This window comes from Salmo salar, chromosome ssa15 (assembly GCF_905237065.1).
Source record: "Salmo salar chromosome ssa15, Ssal_v3.1, whole genome shotgun sequence".
NCBI lineage: Eukaryota > Metazoa > Chordata > Actinopteri > Salmoniformes > Salmonidae > Salmo > Salmo salar.
In genome coordinates this window covers 77,822,549-77,843,818 of record NC_059456.1, presented here as the reverse complement: position 1 = coordinate 77,843,818, position 21,270 = coordinate 77,822,549, and the positions used below count along the sequence as shown (strand labels likewise).

At 42.0% G+C, this 21,270-nt stretch overlaps 1 protein-coding gene across 5 annotated transcripts in view; it reads left to right on the top strand.

The window, feature by feature from the left end:
- Window positions 1-18,475, top strand: part of LOC106572070 (GRIP1-associated protein 1) — a 42,717-nt gene extending 24,242 nt beyond the window's left edge. For all 5 annotated transcript variants that reach the window (XM_045696122.1, XM_045696123.1, XM_045696124.1 and 2 more), the window contains 3 exons: window positions 135-228; window positions 13,556-13,740; window positions 16,238-18,475. In XM_045696122.1, the coding sequence (XP_045552078.1) occupies window positions 135-228; window positions 13,556-13,740; window positions 16,238-16,315 (357 nt within the window). In that variant the 3' untranslated portion in view covers window positions 16,316-18,475. The remainder of the gene's footprint in view (window positions 1-134; window positions 229-13,555; window positions 13,741-16,237) is intronic.
- Window positions 18,476-21,270: the final 2,795 nt, after the last annotated feature.

The following is a 21,270-nucleotide window of genomic DNA, read 5'->3' as shown; positions in this document are numbered from 1 at the left end:
ACATGCTAGTAGCTGTGACAGGTCCTTTGTGTTGACATTTGGTGCCCCCTGGATTTGGTGCCCCTTTTCTCAGTAAACCAGCTGTGTGGCGATCTCTTTAGGTGTATCTAATGTGTGTGTCTAATATGCTGCAGGTTAAACACCTAGAGGTCAGCTGCTCCTCCATGGCTGATGACATCTGTAAGAAGAGTGCCATCATCGAGACCTATGTCATGGACAGCAGGATAGGTAACCATCTGTCTCCTTGCCTTGTTGAACTGGGTTTCCCCTCCTTTAGATGTGATACTTGTTTTTCACTTACAGGAATATGTATGCCTACATTATAGTTTGTTATGTACAGTGTAAAGCCATCTAAGATTTACTTGAAAATGGGATTATTTTGTCTGCTGAAATGTAGCCCACCTAGGGAGTTCAGAGTTCTTTCGCTGTTCGCGCAATTTATTTTGAATCGTGAGTTTAAAACCTCTTAAGGATCGGACCCTTTTTTTCAATTTTCGCCAAAAACATACCCAAATCTAACTGCCTGTAGCTCAGGATCTGAAGCAAGGATATGCATATTCTTGGTACTATTTGAAAGGAAACACTTTGAAGTTTGTGGAAATGATAAAGATAATACATAGAAAAAACATGTTTTTTTGTACCATCTTTTGAAATGCAAGAGAAAGGCCTTAAGGTATTATTCCAGCCCAGGCACAATTTCGATTTTGGCCACTAGATGGCAGCAGTGCAAAGTTTTAAACTGATCCAATGAACCATTGCATTTCTGTTCAAAATGTTGTATCAAGACTGCCCAAATGTGCCTAATTGGTTTATTAATAACTTCATGTTCAAAATTATGCACACTCCTCAAACAATAGCATGGTATTATTTCACTAATAGCTACTGTAAATTGGACAGTGCCGTTAGATTAACAAGAATTTAAGCTTTCTGCCAATATCAGATATGTCTATGTCCTGGGAAGTGTTCTTGTTACTTACAGCCTCATGCTAATCGCATTAGCCTACGTTAGCTCAACCGTCCCGAGAGGGACTCACAAATCCTGTAGAGGTTTTAAGGTTGACTGTTGAACCAAAACCAGAGAGTGCTCAAGATGAGTTGACTCTCTATTATTCCAGTACATCTTGTTTCATGTCTTGAGGGTAAAACTATACTGAACAAAAATATAAACACAACATGTAATGTGTTGGTCCCATGTTTCATGAGCTGAAATAAAAGATCCCAGAAATTTTCCATATGCACGAAAAGCTTATTTCTAAAGTTCGGTGCACACATTTGTTTACTTCCCTGTTAGTGAGCATATCTCCTTTTGCCAAGATAATCCATCCACCTGACAGATATGGCACATCAAGAAGCTGATTAAACAGCATGATCATTACACAGGTGCACCTTGTGCTGGGGACAATAAAAGGCCACTCTAAAATGTACAGTTTTGTCACATAACACAATGTAAAAGACATCTCAAATGTTATAACCTGGAAGCCAGTGTGTCGGAGGAAACACCGTACATTTGGCGACCGTGTCAGTGTGCACTGTGCCCGGTCCGCCACAGGAGTCGCTACTGTGTGATGGGACATGGACATCCCTGCCGGCCAGGCCCTCCCCTATCCCGGATGACGCTGGGCCAGTTGTGCGCCGCCCCATGGGTCTCCTGGTTGCGGCCGGCTGCGACAGAGCCTGGACTCGAACCCATAATCTCTAGTGGCATAGCTAGCACTGCGATGCAGTGCCTTAGACCACCGCGTTACTCGGGAGGCCCCAGATGTCTCAAATTGAGGGAGCATGTAATTGCTGACTACAGAGATGTCCACCAGAGCTGTTGCCAGATAATTTAATGTTAATTTCCCTACCATAAGTCACCTCCAACGTCGTTTTTGAGAATTTGGCAGTACATCCAACCAGCCTCACAACCGCAGACCACGTGTAACCACGCCAGCCTGGGACCTCCACATCCGGCTTCTTCACCTGCGGGATTGTCTGAGTTGGGGTGCTGGTGAGGAGTATTTCTGTCTGTAATAAAGCCCTTTTGTGGAGGAAAAACTAATTCTGATTGGCTGGGCCTGGCTTCCCAATGGCTGTGCCCCTGCCCAGTCATGTGAAATCCATAGGTTAGGCCCTAATGAATTTATTTAAATTGATTGATTTCCTTATATGAATTGTAACACAGATTTTGCAGAGTTTAAATATTTTTGTTCAGTATAGAAACAGTATTTTACTGAAAAGATCCCATGCTAACAGCTTGCATAAATAGACACTGTCCCACTCTTTTACAGTGGGGAAGTTATTCTATTATTACATTTGAATCTGTTTCACTGTCTTGCTTTTATAATCCACTTGTAAATGTTTCAACGGTGCTATTTATAAAATTTCTATTTTAAGTTTGCTGCTATTGGAGCGCTCAGATACACTTTGTACAATCTAATAACTCTATGATCTGAGCTGTGGGCTCTGCTTAACATTTTATGAGTTTCTCTTTAAAGATTGGGGTGTTTCGGCTGGCTTTGTTTTTAAGATTCCTCTGCACCCTGTTCTGCTGCTCTCCTCAACCAGATTAGCACATAATGTCCCTTCCATATTATTTTGCTTCTGTGCTAATCCATGAGGCATGATTTTATAGTTTGGTGATAATTGGAACACCATTACCATATGGAGCTGGCAGAGTTTACAAAAAAAGCTACAATGAAATATGATTACTTTTTAGGATTAGCACTATGAGTAATGCATTTACGATAAGCATGCTAGCTGTGGTGTTTTAGACACGAGTAAAGACAAAGTTTCAGAAACTCAAATCAAAATAGCAGATTTTGCAGATCCAAAATGTCAACTATAGTGACATTTCACGTTAAAGTGATGTAGATGGGCTATGAAATGTACCGTAAGCTTTGGAATGGAGACTGACCCAGTTTCAGTACCTGGACTTGTCTGCAGTGCTCAGACTTGTGTCTGTCTGACTGCCTTCCTCGTGAGCATGCAGGCACTCAAGCTCACTGATATCATCAGGCTTTCGGGATAGGGCTGCACTACACTCAAGGGCACCCTCAAGTGTATGCCTTTTAGGAAAGCACTATTAAAAAATATATATATATATTTCAAGTAGTTCACTCTCGAATAAAACGCTCGTTAACCCTCATATGTCGTATTGGTCCTATCCGGTAGGCTACGTTAATGTTTTCATTAGCGTTTTCTTTGTCGATGCAGTGCCCTTAGCTGTAACTACTACAATGATTGAATTAATAAGACTTTCATATAGGCCAAGGCATACAGAGTATACAGATTTGGGCTGGAAGGGAAAGCCTTTCTGAACCTAGGAATGTGTTTACGCCACACTGTTCTAAAACACTACAACGTTTAAAGCTTATAACTTTGAACATTTAGCTCACATATTGAAATACATTTTTTTATTTGTCTAATGAGTCCTTTCCGTGCCTCCTCCTATAACCCAGTTAAAGGAATCTCAGAGAGAGCGAGAGAAATGGGGAATTGGTTGTTTTGGAACTGGTGCGCTGTCGGAATGCATGAGGCCACTGCATCTTTCATATTCCTTAAAAGTAAGCTAAACCAGCGGCAATGGAGAGGGATGTTCTGTGACTTCAGCAATACTGCAGTAGTCTAGTGTTTCAAAACTCCATAAAAAGAAAGGCTCAATCACAGCAGATAAAAGTTTCTCAAAGCAACTTGTCTTTCAATAGGGATTTTAATAATTTTTTTGGCCAAAGGAAAGACTGCAGAAATAAAATTGAATGCCTTGAATATGAACAGGCTTAGGTCATAGCAGATTTTTCATTGGAGATAATGCAATGAAGTGGAGTGTAAAACATGCCAATCTATGTTTACTTCCATTAGGCCTACTATAGAAGTTCCATGGTCCGTAGTGCTTTTTGTCTCTGCGCTGAGTGGAGGTTTATTAAAGAAATACTCTTCCAAAGGACCTAATCTCTTTCCACAGTGCTTGGCACACGCTCCTTGACACTGGTTATGTCCTAATAGCCGTACTTGGGTTCTAAATAGTAGGCATTTTGGGTATGCGAAAATGACAACATCAAAATGTATTGGTCCCACACACATTTCTCAGATGTTATTGCAGGTGTAGCGAAATGCTTCCTAGCTCCAACAGTGCAGTAGAATATAACAATACACAAATCTAAAAGTAAAAGAATGTAGTGTTATGGTATGACATTTCGAAAATGTAGTATCCTTTAAATGCCAGGATGTCATACTCCATTTTGGCTTTTCATCTAGTAAAATGTGCTGCACTTGAGGAAGATATAATTGTCTTTCCAGACCCACGTGTGTTTGACAACAGCTGATATTCAAAGAAGGGGAAGGGCTGCACCAAAACTGAACGAATGGCGGTATAAGGCATTGTCGGCATGAATGAGCCTAGTATGTTGATATTTGTGGCTTACTGCATTCATTTTTAATAAACAGTACATTCTAAATAGTATGTAGTACAGTTATTACAGTATGTTTTAGGATGTAGTAGATGAGATTTTTGGACTAGTGTTGCATGGTTTACTGAAACTTTGGTACTTTTTTATTTATTTTTACTTTTGGTATTTCTGTAAAACGTGTCTCACGTTATCTACTGATTTTGAGGATCAAGTCTCTCAGCGCAGCTGATGTCCCCTTATAGCGCGAGCTTACCGTGACTGCTCCACTTTAGTCATTGCTAGCTCTATTCTGTCCTGAGGAACCACTGCACTCACTGGGAGTCTGGGCTGCATCACCACTTATGCTGCACATAAGTTAACACACTTGAATAATGCAACACAGCATGTAGAAATGTTGAAACTGTTTATTACTGTTCGCAATGTCCATTACAGGATAGAACACTTGACAGTGCAAGAAGATACCGGTAGCATCCAACTTTGTAGGCTAACTTTCCTTGCTCGCTTACTGCTGAAGCTGATATCAGTTCACTACCCCTAGTACCTTGTTTGTGATATACAAAATATTGCTGATTTCAAAGCTGAATGTGACCAAAAACTTTATTCATTCACTTAGTCGGGGTTCAGACCCAGGGTCCCGAGCTTAATGATGAGCTTGGAAGGTACCATGGTGTTGAAGGCTGAGGTATAGTCAATGAACAGCATTCTTACGTGGGTATTCCTCTTGTCCAGATGGGATAGGCCAGTGTGCAGTGCGATGGCAATTGCATCGTCTGTGGATCTATTGGGGTGGTAAGCAAATTGAAGTGGGTCTAGGGTGTAAGGTAGAGGTGAAATCGCAAGACTTCCGGGAACGTTTGATTCAATTCGACGCGAGACAGCCGTTAGACCCAATGTGTTTCTGTGCGTGAGCTTAGCTAGCCAATGTCAACATCACATCTCTTCCAAGTGTGCTCAGGCAGTTTCTGCCTCTCCAATAGGATTTCTATCTTCATACTGCACCTTCTTTGCTCGAACTGTGTGTTAATGTCACGGGTCTTTGACAGCGCTTTTATCATGTAAGAGATTGCTTCTTCTATGCTAATCAGTACAGTAAAATAAGTCTCAAATGGAAGGGAAACATATTTTTTCTTCATCTGTAGCCCCATGAAATCAGCCAAAACAAGCTCAATAACTTGATGCATGCACACACTCTTATTGAATATACATTCATCTGTATTGTGCATAGGCTACATATTGAGTTGCCAAGTTTATCATTAGAGATTTACCATTCAAATAAATGGTAATGTAGTTTGGTTAAAAAAAACTATGTCAAATTGATTGTATAATTTAATTAATTAATGCATACATTCAAAAATGTAATGTAATTATATTGAACTCAATATCTGTCTGTACCTAGTGCCATTCTGTGACAGGCTATTGCGCCCCCCAGGGTATTGTTTTGGTATCTTCATAATAAACCTGGTATCGAAGTAAAAATTCTGGTACTGTGACAACACTATTTCGGACACACACACGTTACTGATGCCAGTTTACAGAGGGGTGGAGGTAGGATCCGTAGTACCTCCTGTGCCCTGTAACAACCTTGGTTTAGAACCACAAGATGATGGTAAATACTGTGTTTCTCACAGTCATCCCCATTTAGAGGAAGTTGGTTAGACTTGTTATCCCCTGCTTATAAGAGAAGAGCTTTCCCTTCCACCACTGTCTGTGTGCTCTCCTCCTGTTTTAATTTCATGACTGACTGATTTAACATTTTAATGCCAGGCTAGATTCCATTATGGCCCGTTTCTTCTAATTGTAAATATTGTGCTATAAAAGCTGAAGGTCTCCAGTTGTCTGGGCTTGTCAGAATGCATAAACAGCAGGGTGAAGGAAAAAAACATTTCTTTATCCGATATTTTTAAAGGGAAAATAGGTGTGAGATATGAGAGCTAGCACAACTTTTTATTTTTTGGGGGGAGGGGGTTCTTGCTTACATATTTCTACTGGCTAGTTGCATGTTTTCATTTAGCTGGAGTGATGGCAGTATTTTAGTCGATTCAAATACTGCATTGTGTAAACATTTTACAAGGTTGCTAGTGAACATGACTTGATATATTTTGAAGCATTTTATGAGGGTGTTTTGTCACACTTATTAACACTTTGTAGCGTTGCTAGATATTAACATGTCCACGTCTGTCAAAGGAGCGCACGTGAAAGCAGACACTCAACCTGATGTTTATGGCGAAGGTGCACCAAGATGGAGAAATTCAGATAGTGCTAAAACAAAGACGCCATATCGACAGACTTTTTAAACTACGGCGCGCGACATGGTTCAATGGGCCAGTAAATCAGCACAATCGTTTTTTCTAATTGCCGTTGTCTTGGAGCTAAAACTGGGATAATTTATACTGTGTTAATGCCAATACAAAACTGAGCGCAATGTACACTGAACAGAAATATAAACGCAACATGTAAAGTTTTCATGAGCTGAAATGAAAGATCCCAGAAATTGTCCATACTCACAAAAAGCTTATTTCTTTCATATTTTGTTCACAAATTTGTTTACATCCCTGTCAGTGAGCATATCTCCTTTTTGCCAAGATAATCCATCCACCTGACAGGTGTGGCACGTCAAGAAGCTTATTAAACAGCATGATCATTACACAGGTACACCTTGTGCTGGGGGCAATAAAAGGCCATTCTGAAATGTGCAGTTTTGCCACAGCACAATTCCACAGATGTCTCAAGTTTTCAGGTAGTGTGCAATTGGAATGCTGCAGGAATGTCAACCAGAGCTGTTGACAGATCATTTTAATGTTAATATCTCTACCATAAGCCATCACCAGTGTCATTTTAGAGAATTTGGCAGTACTTCCAACCGGCCTCACAACCACAAACCACGTGCGGGCGAGCAGTTTGCCGACGTGAACTTTATAAACAGAATGTCCCATGGTTATGTTGTGGGCAGGCATAAGCTATGGACAACGAACACAATTGTATTTTATCGATGTCAGTTTGAATGCACAGAGATACCATGACAAGATCCTGAGGCCCATTGTTGTGCCATTCATCCGCAGCCGTCACCTCGTCTCAGCATGATAATGCACGTCCCCATGTCGCAAGGATCTGTACACAATTCCTGGAAACTGAAAATGTCACAGTTCTTCCACGTGCTGCATACTCACCACACATGTCACCAATGTTTGGGATGCTCAGGATCGATGTGTTCCAGTTCCCACCAATATCCAGCAACTTCGCACAGCCATTGAAGAGGACTGGGACAACATTCAACAGTCTGCTAAGGAGATGTCGTGCAGTGTAAGGCAAATGGTGGTCACACCAGATACAGACTGGTTTTTAAGGTATCTGTGACCAACCAAGGTACTGTATTCCCAGTCAAGTGAAATCCATAGATTAGGGCCTAATGAATTTATTTAAATTGACTGATTTCCTTATATGAACTGTAACTCAGTAAAAAAAAAAAATTGTTGCTTGTTGCGTTTTATTTTTGTTCAGTATACCATACGGCGAACTTAAGCAAACAAGGCGTTTGTGTAAAGTACATGAGGGCCGCCATATTTATGCGCCTTCGTATCCCTATAATGATCATACAATGGCCATATTTACAGCCAGACATATTTACCCCCCCCCCCCAATAACAGCATCCGAGAGATCCGCAGAGAAGGCTGTGTAGGCCGTGGAAAAATGAAGGGGCCTAGCCTTCAGAAAGCCCTGGTGCTAGATGAGAGCTGACATTAGCAGGATTTAAATGATTCAGGGTGCAGACATGCCTGAGTGAACCCAGCACATATTCAATAATGCAGCAGCCGACTGAGACCTCAGCCCTGCTGGTGAGATGGGAGGCGCACACAGTAATGTTATAGTGCCTGCCAGGCTGCCAGGCTGCCTACCTGATCAACACAGCCTACTGCTGTCTGTCTGCTCTGCTGCACCTTGCGTCATAACGTAGTCCCACCAGCAACTAAATGACACCACATCATGTTCTTGTAGCTAATGGTATTGTAAACACTTATGCTGCTGTAAACTGGTGGTGTACACTGACAGTTCTTTGATTAATCCTTTTTCAAATTGTTCCAACCTGCTTTCCTCAGCGGATTTTGTTCACTGAGATCTTCCACATCTTATGAAAGGGCTTGATGGATAATGATTCACGAACTCTCCACACGTTACCAGCATTTTGATGAACCATCTCTGAATCAGTTCATTGGGCTTCTGTGGAGGAGCACACTGGCACTCTGTTCTACTTAATTTCTCTATCTCTATCTATCAGTTAGTGTGATGGAGGAAGTGTCTTGATGTTATGTGTAAGACTTCAGTCTGGTGATAGAGAGATGGAGAGTGTAGTAGGGATTGTGGGAGTTGGTTAATCGAGCAGTCAGGTACAATGCCGCAGTCATGTGAGGAGTAGGACAGGGAGTTTATTTGTAGATGAGCTTCCTCTCCTGGCTAAGTGCTCTTCCCTGCTGGAAAAGTCAGCTTGGGTAAGTTTCCTACTGCTGCAGTCTGTAACCCCTGCCTCTCGCCTAGTATTGTACACGGCTGCTCCCACTGTGACGTAGCCTCTAACCTTTTCATCCAACACTGTTTGTTCTGCATGGAGAACTCCAGGAACGTCACAACCTTCCAGAATGTTAGGATATGAGTCCATTATAAAGCAGCCTACAAGTTGACGTTTTATAGGTTGTAATTAATAACAATAGGTGTTTCATCAACTTGGGAAATTACTTGATGGTTATTCTATTTTCTGAACCTGTTAATGGAAAACTTGTCTTGGGATTGCTCCGCACAAAGTCGTTTATAATGATGAAGTTGTTTTAAGTGAGCATTGTAACTCTCTTGCAAACGAACGATTCATCACTGGGAATGACACCTGTAATGGACGAGGGGGTAGATTACAAGAAATGACGCATACACTTTTAAACCGGCAGGGCTACATTTCTATAGATCTAGCCTGTATTTTTCCTGTCAGTGTTTCCACTTAGCACACTGTGATCCTGTGGGAGTTGAGAGCAGGCAGGGCTGCAGTTAGTTGTAGTGACTCTGTCGCAGCAGGCAGGGCTGCAGTTGTAGCAGCTATGTGGTGGCAGCCAGCCACGGCTCACTGTGTGTGTTGCTTCAGCAGTTCAGTAGCAGCAGGACCACTTAGACTAGTAGCGTTACTGTTCAGCCATGTTGGCATATCAGTGCACTTCTGCATCACACTGCTCGTAGGGGAAGAAAGACCTGGAAGGTTTCCATGATTCAAGATGAGAAAAGCAATTGTCACCTATTAGGGAGACTGGTGTTTTTTTTCAATGTCTGTAGAATTCTTCCCATACCAGGGCAAAGTAGAATAACTGTTTGACTACATTTTAGTCATTTAGCAGACGCTCTTAACCCGAGAACGACTTACAGGAGTAATTAGGGTTAAGTGCCTTGCTCAAGGACACACAGATTTTTCACCTAGTCATCTCCTTTCGGTTACTGGTCCAACCCTCTTAACTGCTAGGCTACCTGCCGCCCCTGACTAGAGGTATCATTGGTTAAAGGGAGTTGAGAATGTCTATCTTCCATCTGTGATCTCAGCCTGGCTTTCAGCATCAGTGAGCCGGTGTTGCAGATGTCAGTTTGGGTTATGTCATTCTGCTCTGAGTCAATGGAGTCTCCCCTCAGTGCACTCAGCGCTAGTCCCAGAAGAAGAGATGGGTTTGGAGAACAAGTACATCTAGGCTATATTCATGTATAGCTTTAGAGGTTTGTTTATTTTCTTATAATTTGTCAATGAAGTTAAATTCTTAGAAGAATCACATGAATATAAGGGTGACCTTTTTCTTAGAGTCAGGACCGTAGCATTTCTGTACTGTATTATAGCAATGAAAGAAAGGCTGTCTAATTTGTGGTGTTTACTGTCTGTCTGCACGGTTGAGTGAAATGCCAAGCATAGCATGGAACAATAAAATCAAGGCAAGCCCACAAGATCAGCTAATCCTTAAGGGTTGAAACTGTTTCCATTGACAATGTGTTGTCACTTACTCTGCCGAGCTTGCAGCTTTTTCTTGATAAGACCGCTGTTCCTTTATCAGCTACAGTACTAAAACACAATATTGATTTGTCACGGTAAAAAAAAAAAACATTTTAAAGACACATTTCCGAAGTGTCCCGTATGAATTGGGCGCCCGTACATAAGCCGCAGAGATTCAGAGAAAGTTAGTCTAACGTCTGCTCAATATGGGCTTGATGTTTTTAGTGTCACATTGTGAAAAGTGTTCTTGATTGGCTATGCCTGCCCCACAAAGTGTATACTGAGTGACAAATAGTGTCCTTTACAACGTTGGCAGCCGAGGCAGTTCAGACGATCACTGCTCTCGTCCTGTGGAAAACCCTACTTAACAGGGCGACAGTTCAGCAGGGACCCACCTGACTATTCATGGCCAGAGGAGCACTGTGCAACTTTCAAGAGGTGGCCCTTGTGTCTACAAGGAGCTGACAATGTCACCAACTCCCCCAATAGAAAATATGTTCTTAATTAATCATACCATAAGCTTGTCCAGTTACAATATCACGGCAATGACTGCTGCCATGATCTTTAGGTAAAGCCAACTGCGTTTAGGGTGACCGTTGCTCAACTCATGTTTCATTACATAACTCAATTTCACTCCTTTAACTTAAACTTCCAGGAGCTTTGGTAATGGGAACACTTTGTTTTGAACCTGCAACACTTTAGAAATGGGTATGCCCTAGTTATAATAAACCTGAAAATGTTATAAATGCTTTAAGTCTTGAACTGCACTATGGGTACGCTAGAAGACCTAAACTCATTATCACACGTGAGGTTCAGTATTTTATCTCGACTGTCGTTGTTTGGCTACCTGTCTTGTAGAGCAACTGCAGCGTTGTCGTTTGAAATGCTATCAGACGTGAGGAACAGCTTCTCATCAGTCAGACAGATAATTGATCCAAGGCCTCTAGTAAATTGTTGAGTGGTTTGATGGTCCCTAACCAGGGATCTACAGCTGGCTATACCCCACCCAGAACAGACTGACTACAATCCATATATAATGGAGCAGCTGACATAATGTTATCAAGGCAGGAGATTCTCAAGTGATTGATGTAGGCTAATGGATGGATGATACTGCTGCATTTAAAACATTGAACATGTACAACATTGTAACCAGTGTAATTGAGCTTGCAGACCACCCGAGAGGTGGGACAAGTACTGCATTGAGCAGAGAAGCGTAGCACTGCCACCACCTTTGTTTTAACCGGTATGGTCCGGCATCGGAGTCTTGGATGCACCACAACTCAACACAGATTCAGTACCTTGCCTAGTTAAATACATTTAAAAAAATGTAAGTATTCCAAAGCCTTGACTTTATCCACATTTGTTGTGTTATAGGTCAGATATAATTTTTTTTATATTTCCTTTTACATTGAGATTTTTGGGCACTGGCCCAGACACAATATACCCCATGTCAAAGTGGAAGTTTTTTTGTTGTTGTTGACAAATAATACAGAATTAAAAGATGAAACGTCGAGTTAAAGTAGTCAACCCCTTTATGACGAGCCTCAATAAGTTCAGGAGTAAAAATATGCCTCAAGTTGCATGGACTCACACTGTGCAATAATAGTGTTTAACATAAGTTTCTTTAATGACTGCCTCATCTCTGTGCCCCACACATACAATTATCTGTAAGGCCCCTCAGTCGAGCAGTCCCTCACTGCAAACACAGATTTAACCACAAAGACCAAGGAGGTTTTCCAATGCCTTGCAAAGAAGGGCACCTATTGGTAGACAAAGCAGACATTGAATATCCCTTTGAGCATGGTGAAGTTATTGATTACACTTTGGATGGTGTATCAATACACCCAGTCACTACAAAGATACAGGCTTCCTTCCTAGATCCCTTGCCGGAGAGGAAGGAAACCGCTCAGGAATTTTGTGACTTTAAAACAGTGACTTTTAAAACAGTTAGTTCTCCCCCATCACAGCCAATAAACTGAGGATGGATCAACATTGTAGTTAGTCCACAATACTAACCTAGTTGACATGGTGAAAAGGAAGCCTGTACAGAATAAAAATATTCCAATGCAATATTCACATGCATCCTGTTTGCAACAAGGCACTGAAGTAATACTGAAAAAAATGTGGCAAAGTAATTAACACTGTTGTATTCAGAACAAAAAGTTATGTTTGGAGCAAATCCAATACAACACATTACAGATTACCACCACCCATATTTTCAAGCATAGGGGTGGTTGCATCATGTTATGGGTATGCTTGTAATTGTTATGGACTTGGGAGTTTTTCAGGATAAAAATAAACGGAATGGAGCTAAGCACAGGCAAAATCCTAGAGGAAAACCTAGTTCAGTCTGCTTTCCACCAGAGACTGGGAGATTAATTCACCTTTCAGCAGGACAATAACCTAAAACACAAGGCCAAATCTACACTGGAGTTGCTTACCAAGAAGACAGTGAATGTTCCTGAGTGGCCGCGTTAGTTTGGACTTAAATCGGCTTAAATCTATGGCAAGACTTAAATGGTTGTTTAGCGATGATCAACACCAATTTGACAGAACATGAATAGTTAAAAGAATAATTGGGAAATGTTGTACAATCCAGGTGTGCAAAGCTCTTAGACTTGCCCAGAAATACTCGCTGCCAAATGTGATTCTAACATGCATTGACTGAGGGGAATTAATACTTACGTAAATTAGATATTTCTGTATTTTATTTTCAATACAAAAAATATAAAAAATCATGTTTTCACTTTGTCATTATGGGGTATTGTGTGTCGATGGGTGAGAACATATTTAATCGGTTTTGAATTCAGGCTGTAACACAACAAAGTGGAGAAAGTCAAGGGGTATGAATACTTTTTTATGAAAGCACTGTACAGCAAACAATTGTATTTTTACTAAAGACATACCATTTCATAAAATAACGTGGATTAGAGAGAAGTCCTGCTCAATTCCTGTAACCCATTGAACATTGATACAACAATGATTCACATTGAAAGAATTGCATGTGTCTTGTTACAAATAACAATGTTCATTAGATATAATTCATGGGCCAGTTATAACTAGGGCCCTAGGTTTTTCCCTGGGTTTGTCAAACACTCTAGTTCAATGAAGCATGCCGGAGATTGGTATCCTTTTAATTGATTTGTTCCCCCTCTCCCTGCAGCACATGGTGCACATGGTGCCGTGGCGGTGGCCAATCACGGGGGCCAGGTGGGGGGCCATGGACATGGTCTGGGCTCTGTGCTCCGGGACCTGGTGAAGCCTGGGGACGAGAACCTACGGGAGATGAACAAGAAGCTGCAGAACATGTTGGAGGAACAGCTGACAAAGAACATGCATCTACAGAAGGTAGGCTGCTGTACACTAGAGAAGGTAAGCTGCTGTACACTAGAGAAGGTAAGCTGCTGTACACTAGAGAAGGTAGGCTGCTGTAAACTAGAGAAGGTAAGCTGCTGTACACTAGAGAAGGTAGGCTGCTGTACACTAGAGAAGGTAGGCTGCTGTACACTAGAGAAGGTAGGCTGCTGTACACTAGAGAAGGTAGGCTGCTGTACACTAGAGAAGGTAGGCTGCTGTACACTAGAGAAGGTAGGCTGCTGTACACTAGAGAAGGTAAGCTGCTGTACACTAGAGAAGGTAGGCTGCTGTACACTAGAGAAGGTAGGCTGCTGTACACTAGAGAAGGTAGGCTGCTGTACACTAGAGAAGGTAGGCTGCTGTACACTAGAGAAGGTAGGCTGCTGTACACTAGAGAAGGTAGGCTGCTGTACACTAGAGAAGGTAGGCTGCTGTACACTAGAGAAGGTAGGCTGCTGTACACTACAGAAGGTAGGCGGGGAAACCGTTGCTGTTGAGGGTGGTGGTCATGCTAGTGAACTCAATGGTTTGTTCCGTAAACACATTGGATGTGTTTTTAAGTGGTTCAGAACCTGTGGACATCCCTGGGGCCTGAAGTTAAAGTGTGGGGATCCATACCAATGACCACTGACTGGGTGGTGTGTGTGTGTGTGTGTGTGTGTGTGTGTGTGTGTGTGTGTGTGTGTGTGTGTGTGTGTGTAGTCAGTGTGACTGTGCGTATGTAGGTGACATGCCTGCCTGTGTGCTGCTGTCGTCCAGCTCTGAGACTAGCACACCATGGGGGTAGTATTCATCACAGGCCAAGGCGTGGGTGCTCCTTAATGTTCAAATGGTTTTCTATGCAGAAATAGAAATGGGTCTCCTCCAAGCAAAGCATGTTGGTGCAGTCTCGTCTGTTTGATTGGATTACAGGGTGGCGTTTCTGTCTTCATGGAGATTTTTACCTCAGAACATGAACCTATCAAATGTCTCCTGGCCTTTTGACGAACTGTGGTGAAGTAATGGGGGTGGAGGGCTCTTTCCACTGTCTATACTGAGTGGTAACTGACCCTGCTCTGTTTAGTGTTGCATCAGTGATACTGTGAGATGTCTGTGTTTTAATATTTTGTGTGTGTGTGTGTGTGTGTGTGTGTGTGTGTGTGTGTGTGTGTGTAAGCTAGTTAGCTACAGTGAGGGGGTGTAGTGCTGTAGTCGGTCTTGGAGACAGTCTGGATCCTTGGCTGTGTGGTGTGTAGGAGTGCTGCGTGCCCATGGGGAGTTGTAGGTTACACAAACACCCGGCTTAAACCTTGGCTTGGAAGACACCCGAGAAATCTAGGATAGGACTTGCAGGCACTCCGGCTCTGCGTAAAAATAAAGCTAGCCTGAAATTCTGTTGTAGTCCTCTTCGATATCCAAAATGAAGAAATATACACCTTTTTTTAAAATTTATAGACAGCCGAGCCGATGATCCTCTTTGACGTTGTCATCGTAAAATATAATCATTTATGCATGATGCATTTTCTGAGAACTTCATGCATTGGTTTTATGCAGATAGGAGCTCAATTACAGTGGCCAAAAATATGCCAAGGGATAGACTATATTAAAAATTACCCATCCAAGAATGAGACATGGAGAATTGTCATTCAGTCACAAAGCCTTTACATGGCAGCTGGAAGAAGCGGCTGCAGGCTTTTACATGAGCATCCCAATGCTGGTGGCAAGTTGTACCATACTTGTTAACAGCAACAAAACGGTTCGCTTTTATCCCAATTTAAATGAGAAAAATCTTGATCTGATTAAACACTTAAGAGGGTGCTCAAGGGGAGAGCAACCATGTGTAGCTGCCCCCATCCCTGTCCTCTTCCTCTGCTAATGCCTCTCCACCCACCCCCTTCCCTCCCTCCTGCTACTAAGCAGCCCTTCAGGCATGGGCTCCTAATCATGCACTAGAACATGATGAAGCAGTGTCACAGCCCACCAGAGCAGAATGACAGGGCGCCGTGGCAAAAGTGCAAGACGGTTGTGTTCGCTACTGGTGAACCTGCAGATGGGCAGGCAGGCTCCTGGTTGCTCCCATCTTCTCTCTGGATTCCAGGGGCAGCGGCGGGCAGCGAGCTCATGAATATTTAGTGCCTGTTGGGGCCACCAGCCCAGAAACAAACAGGCCTGTTAATATTTCATGGCTCATGCTTTAGTGAGCACACAGAGGATAGAACGTTGGCTTTTTCTGGGAGGAGATTGCAGCTGAACCCGAGTCCGTCTGTCTAATTGCTCCCCCGCACCCTCCACGCTATAATTGTCACTGTTACAGTTCTTTCCCAACACCTTGAATCAACTCTCTGAAGTTCAGTAGTCCGTAGCTGAAGTACATCAGAATGGAAGAGGATGCATGATGAAAGAGATGTCTTGCAGTTAGATATGAAGCTGCCAGAAATTAGCAGAGGTTGTTGTTTGTACCCAGCTTTGTGGTTTTAAAATAGCAATGTATGTTTTTGTCTTTTTTTAGGATCTTGAAGTTCTGTCTCAGGAGATTGTCCGTTTAAGTAAAGACTCAAGTTATGGAGCTGGCTCAGCCACGGGCTAAAAGACTGGACCCAGTCCCGCCGACCAGCACTTCTCCTTCACTCTCTCATCACCTGTTTCTGTGGCTAGTAAGAGGACACTACACATTCATCCATGCTGACTGACTGAACCTCTGGCCGGGAACGCAGATAAATGGAGAGAGGGGAAGGGGGGTTAGTGATTTTGCAACTGCTTTACAACTGAATGTACTTATTGTAACACGTCTTGGTTCTTTCTGTAACTCTTGAGAAAAATAGCATATTGGGGCCTGACTTCTATGACAGGCTGCTCTGTCTGCTCTCTCTGCCCCCCACCCCACAACACACACACACTCTGGTGTGCTCTGAAGAATGCAACGCTGGCAGGAACCAGGATGCCAGGAAATCTCTAGGACAGTGCATTACTGGTTCACATCTTCAAGAGATTGTTTAATGTTGTGAATAACGAGACATTCTGCTTACTCATACAGAGAGGCTTAAGCTGTTGTGTTTTGCCTGTACTCGTATTAATTTCGCTAAACTTCAAACTCTGCAACTCTTGTTTTTGTTGTTGTTGTATGAATCCTGTATATATGAAAATGAAAAATCAACTGTAGTAATTTATCGGTCTCGGAGTTAGAACTATTGCATATGAAGCAAAATTTCATCCGGCATAGATTATAGATGCTGTGTCCAGTTGAATATGTCTGGGAAAATAGCAAGTATCCTAAAGCCAGTAGTACAGTAATTAGACAAAAACCTCAATAGATTGCATAGCCTATCATCTGACTAGCATTGCGGACTGGACCAAACCACCGGTGTCTCGACTCACTGGGTTAGATCTCTGTGCTCTTTTAGTTTGCACCCAGCACCAGGGCTGTGACTGCAGCAGAGGCACGGATGAGGCCTTCGCTGCTGAGCCTCTGCTGTCAACTTGAATAGGCTGTCCAGGAACTGGCTAGATGCCTGCTTTGTGCCCCGCTTTCAAATGTCACTTTGGCTGCTTTCTCTATCCCCAATTAACCCCCCCCGTGGTTAGATTTGTGGATGTAATTGTAATTCCGGCTTGACTCCACTTTGATATGTTGTTAAGATATTAGATTATAGATGCACTAAGAAACAGAGGATTCTCTTTGAGAGGATTCATTTGTTTGAGAACTAATCTCCCCCTGGCTAAGGTCTAACAGCAGTGTTGGTAGTCTGAGTGAAACTCTTCCATTCACTCTGGCCCAGCTCATCAGAATGGTCTCTGAGTTTCACATGGACTGAACTCATCACAAATAATTATCTGGCGTTGTTACCCGGCCATTACCAGTTTTTATAAGAACTGGCCCAGTGCACTGGAGTGACGGTCCAGATAAGGGAAGCTTGGATCATGTAAAGTTGGTCTCTTAGTTTGCCTTTGACTAATTTAGCAAATGTATTATTTTATATGATTTCTCAATGTGACTGATCAACAGTAGCTTGGCAGATTAAATCTGTGATCGTTTAAGTGGACTTGAACGTGTGTACTGGTGTTAGCCTTTCACACTTTGAGACACGTTTCCCTTATTTGAGGATGTTTTCACTTCAGATCTCAGTGAAAACTTTAGGAACAAACCGATTGGTTCATTGGAAGCCCCCCCAAGAGTCTTATCTCCTGTCTACATATCTGCCTGAAATCAAGAAGTATATAAATGTACGTCACTAGTTAATGTCATTTAACATTACTTTTATCTTTAACATTTTAAAATTATGATAATTTTTTTATAGCAGTAATCTGTGTAATGCTAAGTTTATACAGTAATGTACTCCTACCAAAGGCATGTTTGGCGGATGTGTTCCGGAACGTTCTTTGAACACCCATTGCAGACAAAATGGACTTTGATTCAGATGAGTATATTGGGTATAATAAGTGATACTGTAGATAAGTACACTCTGCACTTTTTCCAATACATTAAAGATTGTGTGCTTTTATTTAAATAATCCTGTCCCCTTTTATTTCCCTTTAAATGTTTGAATTGCCAAACTCGGCTGCAGCAAAGTCCTCATAACTACTAAAAGATATAAGCATTCAGGGTTTTATTAAAAGGTCAAATATACAACCCAGCACTCGACTGCTTCCCCAGTGGACTATTCCTTTCCTTCAGATGTATGTATTTGTCAACTGTTTCTCCAGCTAAATGATATTCATGCAGTGTCAATAAAAATGGCTGTAAAATGTATTCCATGTCTAATCTCTTTGGTGATTTGTCATTTCAGAAAGCAAGAGCAATTTGTTTTCCTAACTTGAATAGAAGCTGGATCTGAAGTTGTATTTGCGCTCATGTTTCTGCAGTTGTCTCTGTTCTAACACCTGCCGAGTTCATATTATGTGTAGACTAATATGCTGAAACAAGGACATGTGAGACAAACCACTTGACTGTTTCATTAGCTGAAACATTTTGTGTGATTTGTGTTCTTTATAGTTGTTGATGACCGGTTGCTGCACCACTCCAAATGTTCTCTCTCCTATGCCTGCAGTTAGAAAACAGCAACTATTATTTGTGTATTCTTTGAGCATTGATAATTCTGTCCTTGTTTAGAGCGGTGATTCTCAACCTTTTTTGTTTTCTGTACCACCAAGTGCCTTTTGCTCTGTACGGAGTACCCTACTTGTGCATTTTACCAGTAAGCCCTATGGTCTCCTGAGTCATCTCAAGTACCCCCTGTGGATTGGCCAAGTATCCCCAGGGGTACTAGCACCGCCGGTGGAGAACCACTGCTTTAGGCTGTTTACATTTTAGTCATTTAGCAGACGCTCTTATCCAGAGCGACTTACAGTAGTGAATGCATACATTTCATTTCATGCATTTTTTTGTTGTTGTACTGTTTACACAGCCACTCTTAAGAACCCAGTTCAGATTTTATTCTGATTGTCCATACTCATATCCCGTTCATTCCTAGTCAAAAAACTCGCCAACTTTAGCATGCCGACAACATTTTACAACCTTTTTCTTTGTACAGTGCCTTCGGAAAGTATTTAGACGCCTTGACTTTTTCCACATTTTGTTACGTTAGTCTCATTCTAAAATTGATTAAAACGTTTTTTTCCCCCTTCATCAATCTACACACAATACTCCATAATGACAAAGCAAAAACAGTTTTTTAGAAATGTCTGCAAATTTATTTCTAAAAATGAAACGTCACATTTACATACGTATTCAGACCCTTTAACCAGTACTTTCTTGAAGCACCTTTGGCAGCGATTACAGCCTCGAGTCTTGGGTATGGCACTACAAGCTTGACACAGCTGTATTTGGGGAGTTTCTCCCATTTTCTTATCTGCAGATCCTCTCAAGCTCTGTTAGGTTGAATGGGGAGCGTAGCTGCACAGCTATTTTTAGGTTTTTCCAGAGATGTTCAAGTCCGGGCTCTTGCTGGGCCACTCAAGGACATTAAGAGACCAGTCCCGAAGCCACTCCTGCGTTGTCTTGGCAGTGTGCTTAGGGTCGTGTCCTGTTGGAAGGTGAACCTTCGCCCCAGTCTGAGGTCCTGAGCACTCTGAAGCAGGTTTTCATTAAGGATCTCTCTGTACTTTGCTCTGTTAATCTTTTCCTAGATACTTACTAGTCTCCGCCACTGAAAAACATCACCACAGTATGATTCTACCAACCATGCTTCAATGTAGAGATGGTGCCAGGTTTCCTCCAGATGTGACGCTTGGCATTCAGGCCAAAGAATTCAATCTTGGTTTCATCAGACCAGAGAATCTTATTTCTCATGGTCTGAGTCTTTTGGTGCCTTTTGGCAAACTCCAAGCGGGCTATCATGTGCCTTTTACTGAGGAGTGGCTTCCGTCTGGCCACTACCATAAAGGCCTGATTTGGTGGAGTGCTGCAGAAGAACTCTGGAGCTCTGTCAGAGTGACCATCGAGTTATTGGTCCCCTCTCTGACCAAGGCCCTTCTCCCCCGATTGCTCAGTTTGGCTGGGCGGCCAGCTCTAGGAAAAGTCTTGGTGGTTCCAAACTTCTGTCATTTAAGAATGATTGAGGCCACTGTGTTCTTGGGGAACTTCAATGCTGCAGACATTTCTTGGTACCCTTACCCAGATCTGTGCCTCGACACGATCCTGTGGACAATTGCAGACAATTCCAATTCCTTCAACTTCATGGCTTGGTTTTTGCTCTGACATGCACTGTCAACTGTTGGATCTTATATAGAGAGGCGTGTGTCTTTCCAAATCCTGTCCAATCAATTTAATTTACCACAGTTGGACTCCAATCAAGTTGTAGAAACAGCTCAAGGATGATCAATGGAAACAGGATGCACCTGAGCTCAATTTTGAGTCTCATAGCAAAGGGTCTGAATACTTATAAAGTATTTCTGTTTTCTATTTTTAATAAATTGTCAAATTCTAAACCTGTTTTTGCTTTGTCTTTTATGGGGTATTGTGTGTAGATTGAGGAATCAAATTAGTTTAATCAATTTTAGAATAAGGCTGTAACAAAATGTGGAAAAAGTCAAGTGGTCTGAATACTTTCCAAATGCACTGTATCTGAAAACGTATTGCCGGTAACAAAGCCTGTACTTTTATTTCCGCCTACCGAGGTAGTCATGATTGCGGTATTAGTTTTAAAAGTCCCACCAACGCCGCAGTATAAATCATCGCCTTTCATCTTACTGGCTTTGGCATGCATTAAATCATGAACGTTCGATTGTTGTCTGACATCAAACTTGTCCTTGTCAATCGCAAAGCTTCACAGAAATGCTTTTAATGCATCTCTCTATTTTAAATGTACTGTATGTAGTTCTTTCCTTCAGCTGTTCTTGTCTGTTGTCTCAGAAATGCTTTGTCATTTAGCCTGGTGGAATGCACACGGTGCATGCCATTTCATTTATTTATTTGACAGGTAAATATTAAAGGTTATTTTTTTATTTTGATAATAAACGATGGGTTAATATGCATACGTTTCTAACTTGGCCTGCTAGCGCTTTGTAGTTTCTCTCTTCGGCCAAAATAATTAATGGGGAGTTTTG